This window comes from Oenanthe melanoleuca, chromosome 5 (assembly GCF_029582105.1).
Source record: "Oenanthe melanoleuca isolate GR-GAL-2019-014 chromosome 5, OMel1.0, whole genome shotgun sequence".
Taxonomy (NCBI): Eukaryota; Metazoa; Chordata; class Aves; order Passeriformes; family Muscicapidae; genus Oenanthe; species Oenanthe melanoleuca.
Genome location: NC_079339.1, coordinates 30,894,440 through 30,908,560, shown reverse-complemented (window position 1 = coordinate 30,908,560; position 14,121 = coordinate 30,894,440). Strand labels below are relative to the sequence as shown.

At 33.7% G+C, this 14,121-nt stretch overlaps 1 protein-coding gene across 2 annotated transcripts in view; it reads right to left on the bottom strand.

The window, feature by feature from the left end:
- The window catches only part of FMN1 (formin 1), a 168,983-nt gene that overhangs the window by 72,379 nt on the left and 82,483 nt on the right, over positions 1 to 14,121 (bottom strand). For both annotated transcript variants that reach the window (XM_056492805.1, XM_056492806.1), the window contains 3 exons: positions 12,474 to 13,243; positions 10,072 to 10,222; positions 99 to 186 (listed from right to left, as the gene is read on the bottom strand). In XM_056492805.1, the coding sequence (XP_056348780.1) occupies positions 99 to 186; positions 10,072 to 10,222; positions 12,474 to 13,243 (1,009 nt within the window). The remainder of the gene's footprint in view (positions 1 to 98; positions 187 to 10,071; positions 10,223 to 12,473; positions 13,244 to 14,121) is intronic.

Below are 14,121 nucleotides of genomic sequence, written 5' to 3'. Positions count from 1 at the left end.
GACTATATTCAAAACATATTCTGCACTGTCAGAAATTATCTGAGGTCTATGATAATTTATCCATGCAATACAATACATTAAGTGTAAGAAACACTTACCTTGTTGAATATCCTTCATCTCCAAATGCAAACTCGATATTAAAATTCCTACAGTTTGAGACCGTTTTCCATCCAGTAATTTGATAATCTAGAAAGATGATGCAAAATGATCTGAGATTCGTGGGAACACTCTACAAAGGATTCAGTCACTCTTATAACAGAAGCTAATTTGTGAATTGACTTCAATATTTCTCCAAACATCAAACCCAAACTAAATGTGGTAGCAAGACCTTCAGGTTATCTTTGTGCTCTGCACCTTAACAAATGGAAAATCACCTCTTACTTATGAAATGCTATTACTCAGAAAAAGGAAAAGGCACATTAAATATTTCTTCTGGAATATGGTCATTCCCCCCCACCCTTTTCTTTAGATGATATTTAAGAACTATAAAAGACACTGAGTACATCAGAAGTTCCTTAGTTTGTCTGGTAGTTTACATTTCAGTTTGAACAGGCTTACGTCTATTTTTCAGCAGAGGATCAATTCCTGACCAAGAAGAATTGAAGAATTGTTTTTTTATGCGCTCTCAACACTACTTCTGGAACACTGGGCACTACTCAAAGTATTTCTTTTGGTCATGTCTGAATGTGCTTATTCCACACTGTTGACACTCCACAGGGATTTCAGAATATTTTTCACATTTGAGTACACATATTTGATAGTATAATATACTGACATTCAGACTGTAATAATTTCTGATGTCAGTTTAGGGGCAGAAGAAGAAAGAGGAGGAAGGGAAACCTTAATGTTATTTTGGCTGGTTGAAATTGGTTATAAAGAAGGGGAACAGTTTAGTTCAGATGACAGAAATGTAAAAAACAAAATTTCCCACAATGTCTAGGCTATCGGAATTTGTGATTTTGATTTATTTCATAGGGAAGATAGGACAAGAGCACATCACAAAATGCAATACAGACACAAGTTCTTAAAAAATACAAAATGCTGAAATCCAAGCAGATGGTTTACTTCATAGTGTTGATGTACAAAAACTATAAAAAATACAAACTCCTATGCAAAATTAAAACTAATAGCTATGTTTTCCCTAAATTTATATTCTTAGTATTTGAACACTACTTGAACAATATTTGATCTATATTTCACCAAATTAAATTTTAATATTAATGGTGGCACTCATATTTAGATATTTAATAACAGCAAAAACTTAAAGCAATTGCTATCCCTCATTCCTGGAATACTTTTATTGATGCTCACATTAGAGACTGTTAACTGACAAAATCTATACTAACTCATAAAAATGTTTCCCACCTGTGCTTTATGTGATTTACATATATTTAACTATGAAAATACTTAGTCACTCATCTATGCAAAATTAAATACTTTGACAAATAGAAGAAAAACAGAAATGATACTGACATTTCACATGAAAATGCGTATTTCTTATTTAGACTTCTGAAATCGGAAAATACACACACTTCAAAAAAGACATGATAGATATTTTAGGTCCCTCTTGTAGGTCCTCAATAATAAACTTATGTTAAAGTAGATAGTGCATATTTTCTGCCAAAATTTGAAAAAAAATCTATCCTGAGAGTTTTTTCTGCCTATATGTACAGGACATATGATGAATATTAAGAAATTAATACTATGGAAAGTGGTTTGTTCAAATGACAAAGAATTCAGGCTCTTTATATCCTGAGTACACAAGCAGACATGATGATTTTGTTCCAAGTTACCTTAAATGAATGCTGTGGAAGCATCACATCCTGTTGACTGATTCTTCTGGCCAAATGTAAGTAACTGCTCGGTTTATCATGGTCATTTCTGAAGCTTTACATGAATTTGCTGAACTCCGCAGCACATTAACTTCTTACAGGGATAATTACAGGTTTGAGCAGTATGCAATTTGTATAGCATTCACTGACCTCCAAGGTGACCTTGTTCAGGGCAAATTCATAGGTTGTCATAAACCCCATTAGACATGCCTAGTTTGAGGCAAAACCTTTCCAGACTATAGCTGTTGCTGACAACATGACACTGGAAATCATTCCACTGAAGTATTTGTAAGTGCTGATACCTTCTCCAGATATGATCAAACTAGCTCACATCACTAAGCAAGACCTTTCCCTTAAATGATTTGTGAAAAAAACCCTAAAAGACAGCCCTATACAATTTTAAAAGTTAAACCAGAGATTAATGATTTAAAACGGCAACTGACTGTATGTTCACATGCATTTTAGACAAATGTACACGTGGTCACAATTACCAGGCACCAAACTAGACACAGACTACCTGAAATAGCTTCAACCAAGTAACTGAAGGCTAATACTTTATTCATTAGGCAGCAAAAATAGAGGACCATGACAACAGAATAGCTTAAATTGAGCATAAAACTACTTCAAACCCATAGTTACAATGCTAAGTATTACACTGGAATTTTGTTATAGATTTTTAGAATCAACGTGGAACTTGAAAGATTTTGCAGTTAAAATATACGATCAGTAGCAAAACAGAGAATTAATTTTCAAAGACACTAATTTTGTCCCAAATTATGGTTATTCTGGCAAAGTCACTAAGGGGGATTATACATGTGCATGAGTTCCAAACAGAAAGAAGACACAAAAAAAATCAGCTCTTTTTCAGTTCAGTAAAAACACAAGGCAAATAAAAAGAAAGTTTGTAAAGACTGTGTTGAACTATTTAGTCTATGTTTTTAAAAGACAAATCACTGGTCACCTCTCAGCATATTGGGACTTGCTTGTAGCTGGCAGTGACAGGTAAGCAGCTACAACCCAGCTGATGCTGCTGTGCCAGCTGGTGGGGTTTGCCAGCTGCTTATTGCTTCTCCAGATTATGAATGCATTGTTTTAATGGATGCAGCATCTTCTGGCTTAGTGACAAAATTGTGACTGCTGGTGATAATTCATTTACTTCACTGATCCAAAGCATTATTTTTTTTTGGTGGGTTTTTTCCCCTGATTATTTTTTAATGTTATTAAGTTACCTGATTTGCTGCATGTACAAGTGTCTCATCTACATCTTTCAAATCTTTATAATCTAATTAAAAAGTGAAGATATACCAAAGCTTGAATACGCTAATAAATTAATCCGTCATTTCCATTAGAAGGTGTTTCTCTAATGTAGCCAGAAATGTATTTCATTAAATACTATACAACAGACTTTACTGTTTGTCTAACTGCAATGCCTGCATTCTGTCCAGGACACTTACTGGTGCTGAAATCTGAAGAGATTCAGTTTACTTTAGTGATTAAAAGCTAAACCCTTCCTCCTGGTGGTGCATGGATTCCTTCTATAATACTTAAATTTACTGAGAAAAGCCATAAGCTAAAAAGCTGTCCTGCATATTACAGCATTTCCCTCCATTCCCACTCACCAACTTTCACAGCAAATCAACAGCCTGTACCCATGAGCAGATTGCTGCAACCCTGTTCAAACACAGGAAGAGTATCCTGCACAAGAAGCCAAAATATGCCCCTCAAGCCATTCTGCATAAACACTATAAGAGTTACCAATGAAATTTCAGAAGCTTAAGACCAGACATAATCTCTCATATTCCTGCTCAAGGGAGGGCCAAATTTGACTGTGTTTTTCTTAACATGGATGAAACACAGCTTTATATTTTTAAAAGTCTGTTTACAATTTTATTAGCTTGAAAACATCACTACTTTTAGCCTTTTTCTAAAGTACATACAAATGACAATTTATCAGGTTCAAATAGGAGGCATGAAATGAGCTACTAAGAAACTTACTTCAGTATCTTTACTCTATCAGAACTGCAAAATAAGACAAACCAAAAAATACATATTCACCCTGTGGATAATTTCTATATTCTGCATGACTTCAGGGCTTTATGATAAGCAAGGAATGCCAGTTATTTTTCTCAGCGGAGCATAAAATATAAAAGGAAAGTGAGAGTGCCTCAGAAGAGCATGCACTAGCATTTTACTACTTCTGCTTAAGTTTGAACACTGTTTATTATCTTATGCAGACAGCTGAAGACAGTCATTGTGTTTCAACCCTGCAAAGCTTCCAACATTTTCTGCAATATCTGCCCTTCTTGCGGAAACACAAAATTTATTAATTGTAATTCCTCATTTAGTTAGATGGACAAAAAACTTGCTGACAGGCATATCCCTTTCAGTTAAAAAAATGCAATTCACTCAAAATATTGACACTCTTCGTAAATGAGAACACATGTTAATAATTATGTGAAGTCTGTTAGAGATAATAGACAACAGAAAAGCCATTATCTTTAATGTCCTCCTGCGTCTTTGAAATTATAATCATTGCACTAAAGGGCCAAAAATGATTGATGGACTTTCATTTGGAGCATACACCTGACACAAATTACTTGACATTTACTCATTTTTTTTGGTAAGATGAAGACAGAGTGGCATCACAAATGTCCAACTATCCTGTTTCTTGAAAAAGTATAGAAAATTCTTGAGTTTTTGAGGATAAATTACTAACAAGTGCTCAAATATATTGGAATAAATAATACAACTTCAAAATACGTGTTAAATCTAGCAATGGAGCTACAAAATGCACATGGAAAAAATTGCAGCAAAGAAATCTTCTTTTTAAAATATATCTTTTTCAAGATTACAGAGTATCATAGCATAATACATAACGAATAATGTCTTTTATTTATTTGATTCATATTCAGGGACTTTTGTTTTCTTCCAGTAATTTGAACTTTTCCTGCTGCAGATTTAACCAGTTCAGAACTATAAAATAACTGTGAAATAAATCCCACTCCTTCCATATACTATTTATCCACCTAGAGTCTCTGGGAAAATCAGCAATCATCTCTTCTCCATTTCATGGACATTAACTCCAAACATTAACAACATTACATTACTTCATATAAGATTATAATGCATCTAAGCCTTAATTCAAAGACAGTTTTGTGAGAGAAGATTTATATTTTTAATATTTAAATATATTGCGTAGTACTTTGCTGTAATATTGAGACATAATCAATACTATACATCTAGCCAGTAAATTCTCCCAACCAGAAAAAATGAATTCTATTCTCAAAACACAATATCAAAACCTCAGAATACTAATTTTTATCATTATCTATATAATACAGTACAGCATTAAATTAAAGATGGCATACATGCAGAGAAGAGAACAAGAGTTTCCTCAGAAGGAATTATTTCAGAGGATGTTCAGTTGGAAAAAAACTTTAAGTTCTTCCAAAGGTGCTACATTTTCCAAAGAGCTGCCTGATCAAGGAAGCATGAGCAGTCACACAGTTTGCAGAGCTTCATAACCCAGGTAAGCATTACCATAACAAACTTAAAGTCTTCAAGTATATATATGTGTACTAGAAAGGTACATCTGACCTTTGTTTAACTTTGTTTAACTTTGTATCACTATCAAGTGAATGTACTATATTTTTCCAAAGTTATTGAATTTCTAAAAATAAGTAAAATCACCTTTTATGCAGTCTTTTAAGTTGTATCACCATTGCTGCTTAGATTCTTAATTTCCCTTCCTTTCTACCCCCACATACATGCCGAAGCCTCTAGAAATCAGAGAAACCCAATAAGCCGTTTCTCCTGGCATGAATGTAACAAATTTGGGAATCATGACAGTGTTTCCATTCTTGAAAAAAGTATAGCCAGCTGTTTTGACCCATAGGACAATGGACAGAAAGTGGACTTTATGTCTTTTAATTGATTTACAGTGTCAAGACATTGAAAAGGCACCCAAAATATCATTCACAGCCTTTCTGCACTTCAAGACAGTTATCAATTATGTGTGTACCATTCTAAACAAACTTTCGTAAAAATCTCCAAATGCAGAAACACAATTTCCTTAGCCAAAATTTTTCTGCATTCCTTTGGTATCCTTGCTCTTAGAAAGCTTTTCATAATTTTTCTTTGCAGCAGCTGCACGCACTTGATTACACTTATAACTGTCCCAATCAACCTTCTCCTTTCTAGACTAAACAGTCATAATAATTTGATTATTTCCTTAGAGACTACTTCACTTCTCCTAATTCTCCCTCTCCTTGACTCTTTACAGTTGGGAAATTTTTAATGAAGGGTTGTAGTGCCTAAATCTAGGTGCAACTCTTAACTGAGACATGGCTGAGTAGTCTGCCTTGCAAGCAATACTTCTTGATTTATCAGAGTTCTTTTCATTTTTAGTAGTACCATGATTTGAAAATTCATATTCCTCTTGTGAACCACTATAATGCCAAGACTCTCTGCTGAGCTATTACCAGTCAGTTAGCCAGCTATGTCCCATCTTATTTTTTAGGTAGCTGAATATCCTTAATCATATTAACCTTGTGGTTAATTGCATTAGCTTTGGGCTTATCTTTGTCTGGCAGACCAGATCTCATGAAAGCCTTCTGAAGGATCTACTTCAGATTATTTGAAGCCTCTTGCAAGTAGGCGGTGGCTGCAGAGTTAGTTATTCTGCTGTTCAAAAAATAAGTGAAAATACCAAGGTAACTACAACCAGCAGAGAAGCCCAGAGAGTCCTCCATGTATTCTCCTATTTTGACAGTGAGTATATATATGTATAAATAGAAATATTATTGATGATATATGGAAATATTAGTGATATATTATAAATATCCATTTTATAAAATATATATTATTTTGTAATTATATTATATATATGTACAAATATATGTAATATGTACTCAGAAGCTTACTTTCTGAGCATAACTTGCCAAATGGTACTGGAAAATAGACCAGGAGAATCCATTCCAGGAGAAACCATTCTACACCCTTTCTTGTGAAAGAAATTCTTCCTAATGTCCAACCTAAGCCTCTCCTGGTGCAGCTTATATAGTACAATTAGACACTCATGGCTGAAAATGGCAGGTGCCTATAAGCTGTAAGTAAAAAAGCCCACAGCATATGGTGAATTTTTCTAGCCTGTGTTGCCATACAGTGGCTACTACCTGGAAAAATGGGTAAGAACAGAACAAACTGGAATTTCTACAGGCTTTCCACAGAAGCATTCATTTCACAGACTAAGCATACAGATTATTCCAACTGGTTTCACAAAATTAAAAATTCTGAGAATAAACTGAACAATATTGTTTTATTTGGAATAGCAAAAGTATTAAATCAGAATCAATTATCCTCTAATTCAAAAGATAAAATCGTCCAATTGAAAAAGGAATTCGACTGTGAGGCACTAATCTAATTCTCATTCAAGGAGCAAAGGATTGAATAATCATGTCTTAATAAGCAGACCTGCACCATCTATTGGTCTGTCATTTCCCTAAATACCAAAGAGGCTGAATTTAGTGTGCATAAAAGGCCATTAAAAAGGGCATAGTTTGTGCAGAGAAGAGAGAGGTTTAATGCAGTGGGTGGGTCAGTCTTAACAGGTATCATTAAATAAAACAGCTTAGCTATTTCAAACACAAACTACAACTTCATCACTGTACCTGTATCTTGCTCTGGGAAAGGTTCTTCTAGAGAACAGGAAAAAGGAATTTATAAAAAAGTACATAATAACATGGCAGCAGCTAAATCTGCAATATATGATGAGCCTCTTAAAATTTTTGTTTCTTTATGTCTGTAGAACTATACAATCAGACTATACAATCCCCTGTAATGTGACACTGGTACCATTTTTAAGACACCAGACAAGCAGAAATTTATGTACTGAAGTGAAGAAAAAGCTTCTTGCTAAAACCCTAGTAGACATAACTATTGGAAAAAAGACAGGAAACTTTGAGAGCCAAAAAACCCATGAGGAAACCAGAAATGAAACCAGCCAAACTGACAGCTTTATATTGATCTACAGGAGCTCTCTGTTATTATCTACGAATAAACCCTCCTGTAAGTAAATAAAATCCCTCTCTACTACTGTATTATTTGCAGCCCACCAAGATTGATCCACTGGAGCCAGCCTGCAGATATTTGGGCTTTCAGAGAGACAAATTAAAACACAGGACCGTCTAAGAAGGCCAACTGTCTGTAGAAACATTCAGCTGCTCCCATGAGTTATTTAACTGAGAAAGGTGAAAATACAGGATATACTAAAAGCTTCCGTACTCAAAATTCTCTTTGAATTCTAAAAGCGGATTTATTTTTAATTTTTAAATTGACCAAGTGATGGAATGTTTCACACTACTGCCGATGAGTTTTGTAAATTCTCAGAGAAAACCCTACAGTTCCCATGGTTTGTAACGCCATCATCACAGCCCCATCAGTTTTCCAAAGCGAAGACGTGACAATAGATGTAATTCTAAATTTATTTTTTAGGGAATTTATTTTTGTATTTTTTCACAGTACTTTAAAGGAACCTTTTAAATTTCATTAATTTCATTAAAACACCCTTAAAATAATTGTCCTAAAATACTAAATTTACCTTTAGTAACAAAGCAGAATAATTAAAACACTGATATAAATAAAAAATATGTCTTTCATATTATGAAAATACACTGGTTGCTCAGAAGAAAAAATATTATTATACCAATATGTTTTGTAAGTATTATCCAATTCAATTTTGGATAAGCCAAGAGAGATCACTAAGACATCAGGCTACTCAAACAAGTTAGTTTACAAAGCAGCAAGGAAAATGAAAAACACAATTTTATCTTTCAGTAAACAGGCCTAATTCTGTACCTGGTTTGCTGTCACCTCCTGGAGAAGTAGATATATTCCCTTAATTACTGAGATTTTGAAATAAAAATGCAACTATTTGTGCATATTAATTCCCCATTAAAGTTACAGCGATTAAATTCTTCAAAGTTCTTTAGAAACCTGTATTTCCTATTACATGATTATTTCTGAAAAAGGTACATTAATGAAATGGAAAAATAAGTATTAGAAAGAAGGCATAAGATATAACTAATGGAATTCACGGATACAGCTGCTGATACATATCACATTCACTTCAAATATTTTTCATGTAAAATATCTCAAAATATTTTTCACAGAGATGTTCATGCCCAACTTAAGTCTAGTATTTGAAGGACTGTAACAATTATTTCTTTGGTGTGCATTTACAAATGCCAGCATGTCCCCATCCAGGCCCCATTTTTAATTATTTACTTTTTGCATCGCATGAATTTGAGTTCTATAAATTCTACAGCCCTATTGATACTTCTCACTAGCTGTTACATTAAGACTTTAAGACAATACAGGGAATTTATGACCAAAGATGTTCTGAAAGATGGGAGAGCACCAATATGTATACATGTTTCATATTCCATGTGTTATGAAATTGAAGGTAGCAAGCACAGCTCACATGCAAACTGCCCTCTTGTGGTTCCAAGCAGGTAAACTCAAAGAGATTTAAAACACAAGAAATGTTTCAATAGTTTCAGATATGTAATCATACTGTTAGGAAAACAGTATTGATTATTATCCACTCTAGAATTTTTCTGGCAGCAAATACTACTAATGGCATTTCTTTTTCCTATCTGCACATCCCACCTGGCAAATGCCAGCTGTGTCTGTTATGGTTCATGTCTGAAGCAGATAATATTTGCTCTACAGCAATAACACAGCTACTGCATGTAGCTTTGGCCATTAAAGAAATGATTGTCCTTCCTTACACAACTCCTTAGCTATACTGGAGGAAAAAAATGACATTCCTTATTCAAAATGTTGCTTTAAATTTTATTTTTCCAATAAAATTAATCTCAGTGGAAGAGAGGTTTGCTGGAGTAACAAATGATAGGCATTAACTACAAATCAGCTCAAGGGCAAATAATGGCCTGATATACTGGCACTTGCAGATATGAATTAGAACTTTAATTCTATTCTCCTACACAGTATTCTTTCTACCTCACTGGAATGTGGAACTTTCATTATCAAAGGCAAAAAGATCTTCCAAGTTAAATAATAGCCCTGCATTATCAAGCAAGAAAACTGAGATTAAATCAGCAATCCATAATTTTCTTTCTTGATGATTCACAAAAAATCCAAAAATTCAAACGGAGTTTTCTCAAAATAAACACTAAACAGTACCACACAAAAAAACAGACAAAGAAACAATAAATACCTTTTTGGCCTTGTTTTTTTTTTCGTAAGTCTCTGACAATGGTTTTCTTTTTTCCTGAGTGGTGTCTTTGGAGAATAAATATTCAAACTCAGTAGTGTCAAGTATATCAGGCTCTTCCAGTGATTCCCATAATGTTGGCATAGCAGTTTTCCTATAAAGGGAAAGATAATAATAAAGTTTCTAAACATTATGAGAAACCATAATAGATCTAACCATAATAGATGAAAATCCATGATAGATTTAAAGCAACACAAAGAGCATTCCCTTCCTATCCCCTGCTCTTGTAAGGAGTCAGAAAGTTTTTCTATTAGTTATTCATTTCAGCTATTTAGTCCATGCCTGCTAGATTATTGAAATGCACCATTCGTATTGTACTCTTCTTTGTGCAACAACGACAGCTTGTGCAAATACATGTCAAGAGATTTCTGCCACTTCAACTAGGATTAGAAGTACTCCAATGTCAGCTTTTTTGAGAAATTCCCAGTAATCTACTTAGACCTATAAAAATACACAATATCAACAAATAGTGAACAAACTTTATTCAAGCGTATTTTTAGAGCATTTGGGGCAATTTGTATAGGACTTGATTTACTTCATGTTATCCACAGATGTTGTATGCTCATATTTATCCTTGTTGAAGTTCTGAGAAACTAAAGTAATTATGTGGCTTATATTTTGGGAGACTAGCCAGTATTCTTCTCCATTTAACCAACAGCAAATTTTAAATATGGATTATCTTCCCTTCTATTTTTGCCTTCCAAGACCAGATTTACTTTTGGATCAGTTGGGAGCTTGTTTACACAATCCTCTATTTTTATCTACTTTCATGTAGTTTTTATACATTGTACAACAATTCTGAAAGGGCTTTGTTCAAAATTTCAATGTGCCAGGAAAATTTGTGGGACAAAACCTCTGAGTGTTCTTGTCTGTTTATCAGTAGAAGGTGGGATCACTTCTTCCAGCAGATGTCACTAAAAGGCAGTGAAATTATTTGCAATTAAAAGAGTTGATGAAAACCCCTACAAACTACAAATGTCTGATGTCACTGAACATAGATGTAATACGCAACAAAATGGAACTCCTATCAATTCAAAAGAAACCAATTTTTTTTTTCAAATTTAGGATTTTTTTCTACTTAATACTCAACTGTCTATTATCATGAATGTTTAAGAAACTTTTCATTTTTTGCTATTAGCACCTGCTGATGCAGCATATTCCATGTCACAGGACATGCTTAGAGCTCCACAGCTTCGCTCTTCCTGACATTACTTGTTGTGGTAGCAATACTGAAGAATGAAGGACTCTTTCTGGCTCTGCAACAAGAAGTCCTGGACAGCTTCTGATCTGAGCAGCAAACACTTGAAGAAATTTCCAGTTCTAATACAGACCCTGAAAATGCTGGACCATTACATCTGGTGACCAGTAGTTAATCAGAATGCTATGAATTATTCCTTACCTTACAAAAGCTTGGTGAAACAGCACTATTTCAGAAAGAAAACTTCTATTTCATTGATTCAATGGGAAGAATTACAATAAAGTTTATTTATGGACCAACTATTTATTCACTATGAAACAATTACGCTGAAGAAATACTGGGAAAGTAAAACCAAAATGTTCAAGCCTCCTACTCCAAAATATTTTAATTTTGAAAAATTTTAATTTTCAGAAAATTTTAATTCTTTTTAATGCTGAAAAACTAAGAATATACAACTGACATTTCACTAATTTCTTTGTTCCTGTTAAATATTTTATATAAAATAGTAACACCTTAAAATGCTTCATTACACCAGAATAATACTTTCTAATAAAAATAAATTCAGAGCTGCAAAATAAAATAAAACTCATATTTAAATCCACTTAACTGCAGATATTTACTTCAAAAGTGTTTCAATATTAAAATAAAATATTATTATAATATTAAGTAATTTTAATAAAGATATAATTTATTAAAATCATTATTACAGTATAAATAAACTATACGAAATAATTTCTAAAATTCACAGTATAATATAATCATATTATATAAAACTGTATGTAATATAGTGTGTATATATTGTATAGTACATATAATATTATGATGTGTTATAACTGCAAGCCATATATAGGAATATAATTTAACTTACTAAAATGTTCAAATTTAGCATCTTGGTAACTGCTGCTAGGCTAACATGACTTTCAAGACAGATAATAACGATTTGAAGTTTAAGATCCAAATAATAATGTAATTTTGTTACTTGTATTAATGCAGCACCTGAATTAATGGACAACTCTTCATTAAAATAAAAGAGTCTGTGTCACTTAAGCATTCCCAAAAAATCGTTTTTGATCTAGAATTATGTAAATTCCATGTCTCTACACTGACCTGTAAGTAGCAACCCTAAGTCCAAGTAAATATATTTTACCTGTTATCTTGCAATTGTATTCGTGTCCAGTACAAAGGCTTCATGGGACGGCCAGGTTCAATGGCAGGCTTTCGAGGACCTTGGTTTGAAGATAAAGTGCTATTAAAAAAGAACCCAGGCCCAGGAGGTGGAGGGGGTGGAGGTAACCCAGATCCAGGCAGTGGAGGAGGAACAGGAGGTCCCTGCCCTGGAAGCGGTGGTGGTGGCGGTGGTGGCGGTGCCTGGAAATTCCTACAGCCTTCAGAAAGTGGAGGTGGCAGTGGTGGACCAGATCCAAACTGGGATGCCAGTGAAGTCAGACCCATTGGCAAAGGTGGTGGTGGAGGAACTACAGCAGACAGTGAAGAATCAGGAAGGGGAGGAGGTGGTGGTGGTGGTGGTGGAGGCAGCATTTGTTTTGGTTGACAAGACAAGACACTTTCTGATGACTGTACATTGTAATTGTCCTTACTTTCACTTTGGGCAGATATACTATGTGTCAAAGAAGAAATATTAAGCTTTTTGGGTACTATTTGGTTATTTTTCACAGCTCTGTTTTCCTCTTCACTAGGCTTTATGAAAGTTTCTCTGTCAGTCTGTATACATACATTTCGGTATGCCTTTGGTGGGTTATCATCTTCAGTAGAAACACCAATATCCTTTGCTTTTTCATTTCTTCTGTTTAATTTATTATCAAGTTCATTCTTCAGATGTGCAATGGTTTCTTCAAGCTGAGCAGTTGAGACAGCATGTTCTCCACGAATATGGAATACCCTGAGTTCAAACTGAGACTGCAGAGCAACAAGGAAAAAAACCCTTAGTGCAAATATTTTTCTGAAATGTTTATTTCGTAGTCTATTAGAAATCTTCACATTTAAACTATGTTCTTATGTTAAGCAAAGTGGGAGACACTTCTCTTTCCCAGTTCTAAATGGTTTTATTGCAAGCTATTACATAACTGGACAATTACTAATCTTTAAAGAAATGTAAGCAGAGTGTGTTTCAAAAAATATATTTTGTAAGTAAAAACCCAGAACATCAATTTGAGCAGTCTAAGTTGTACATTATCTTTAAGGAAACTTACCAGTTTTTAATTGAATGTAGTAATTAATGGTATACTATGGAAAGAAGGTACCTTTTTCAAATGTTATTCTATTTAATGACATGAGTTTATTATTTATTTCATTTCATTTCATAAGTATGTCATATGTACATATATAGAGAGAAATAACATGTTAGGAAGTAAAAAATAGATTGAACACAACAGCTTGAAATTAATTCAAGATAAAACATTAATTAAAGTAATATCTCAATCTGTTATGTGTTATCATCAATAAAATTCACAGAGGTACTCTTCAACTTCATCTCTACTATTAGTTAAAATTTTCATTTCTTCCAAATATATTTTAATCTACAACTCAGGAAAAATAAACATTAGAACCAAAACAATCAAGAGGATTTCACTGGATAAGTAAGTATGGAAAAAAACCCACTTTTCTTACCATATGTCAGAAAAATACAAAACATTTGGCACAGAAATATCTGCTTTAAAAAATCCAATACATTCCAATGCTGCTATTCCAGGTTATTAGGTCCCTACAACTTATTTTCTGTTATGCCATGATACTATCAGGCAGCTGGCTGATATTACCATGATTCTTTGCAAGGC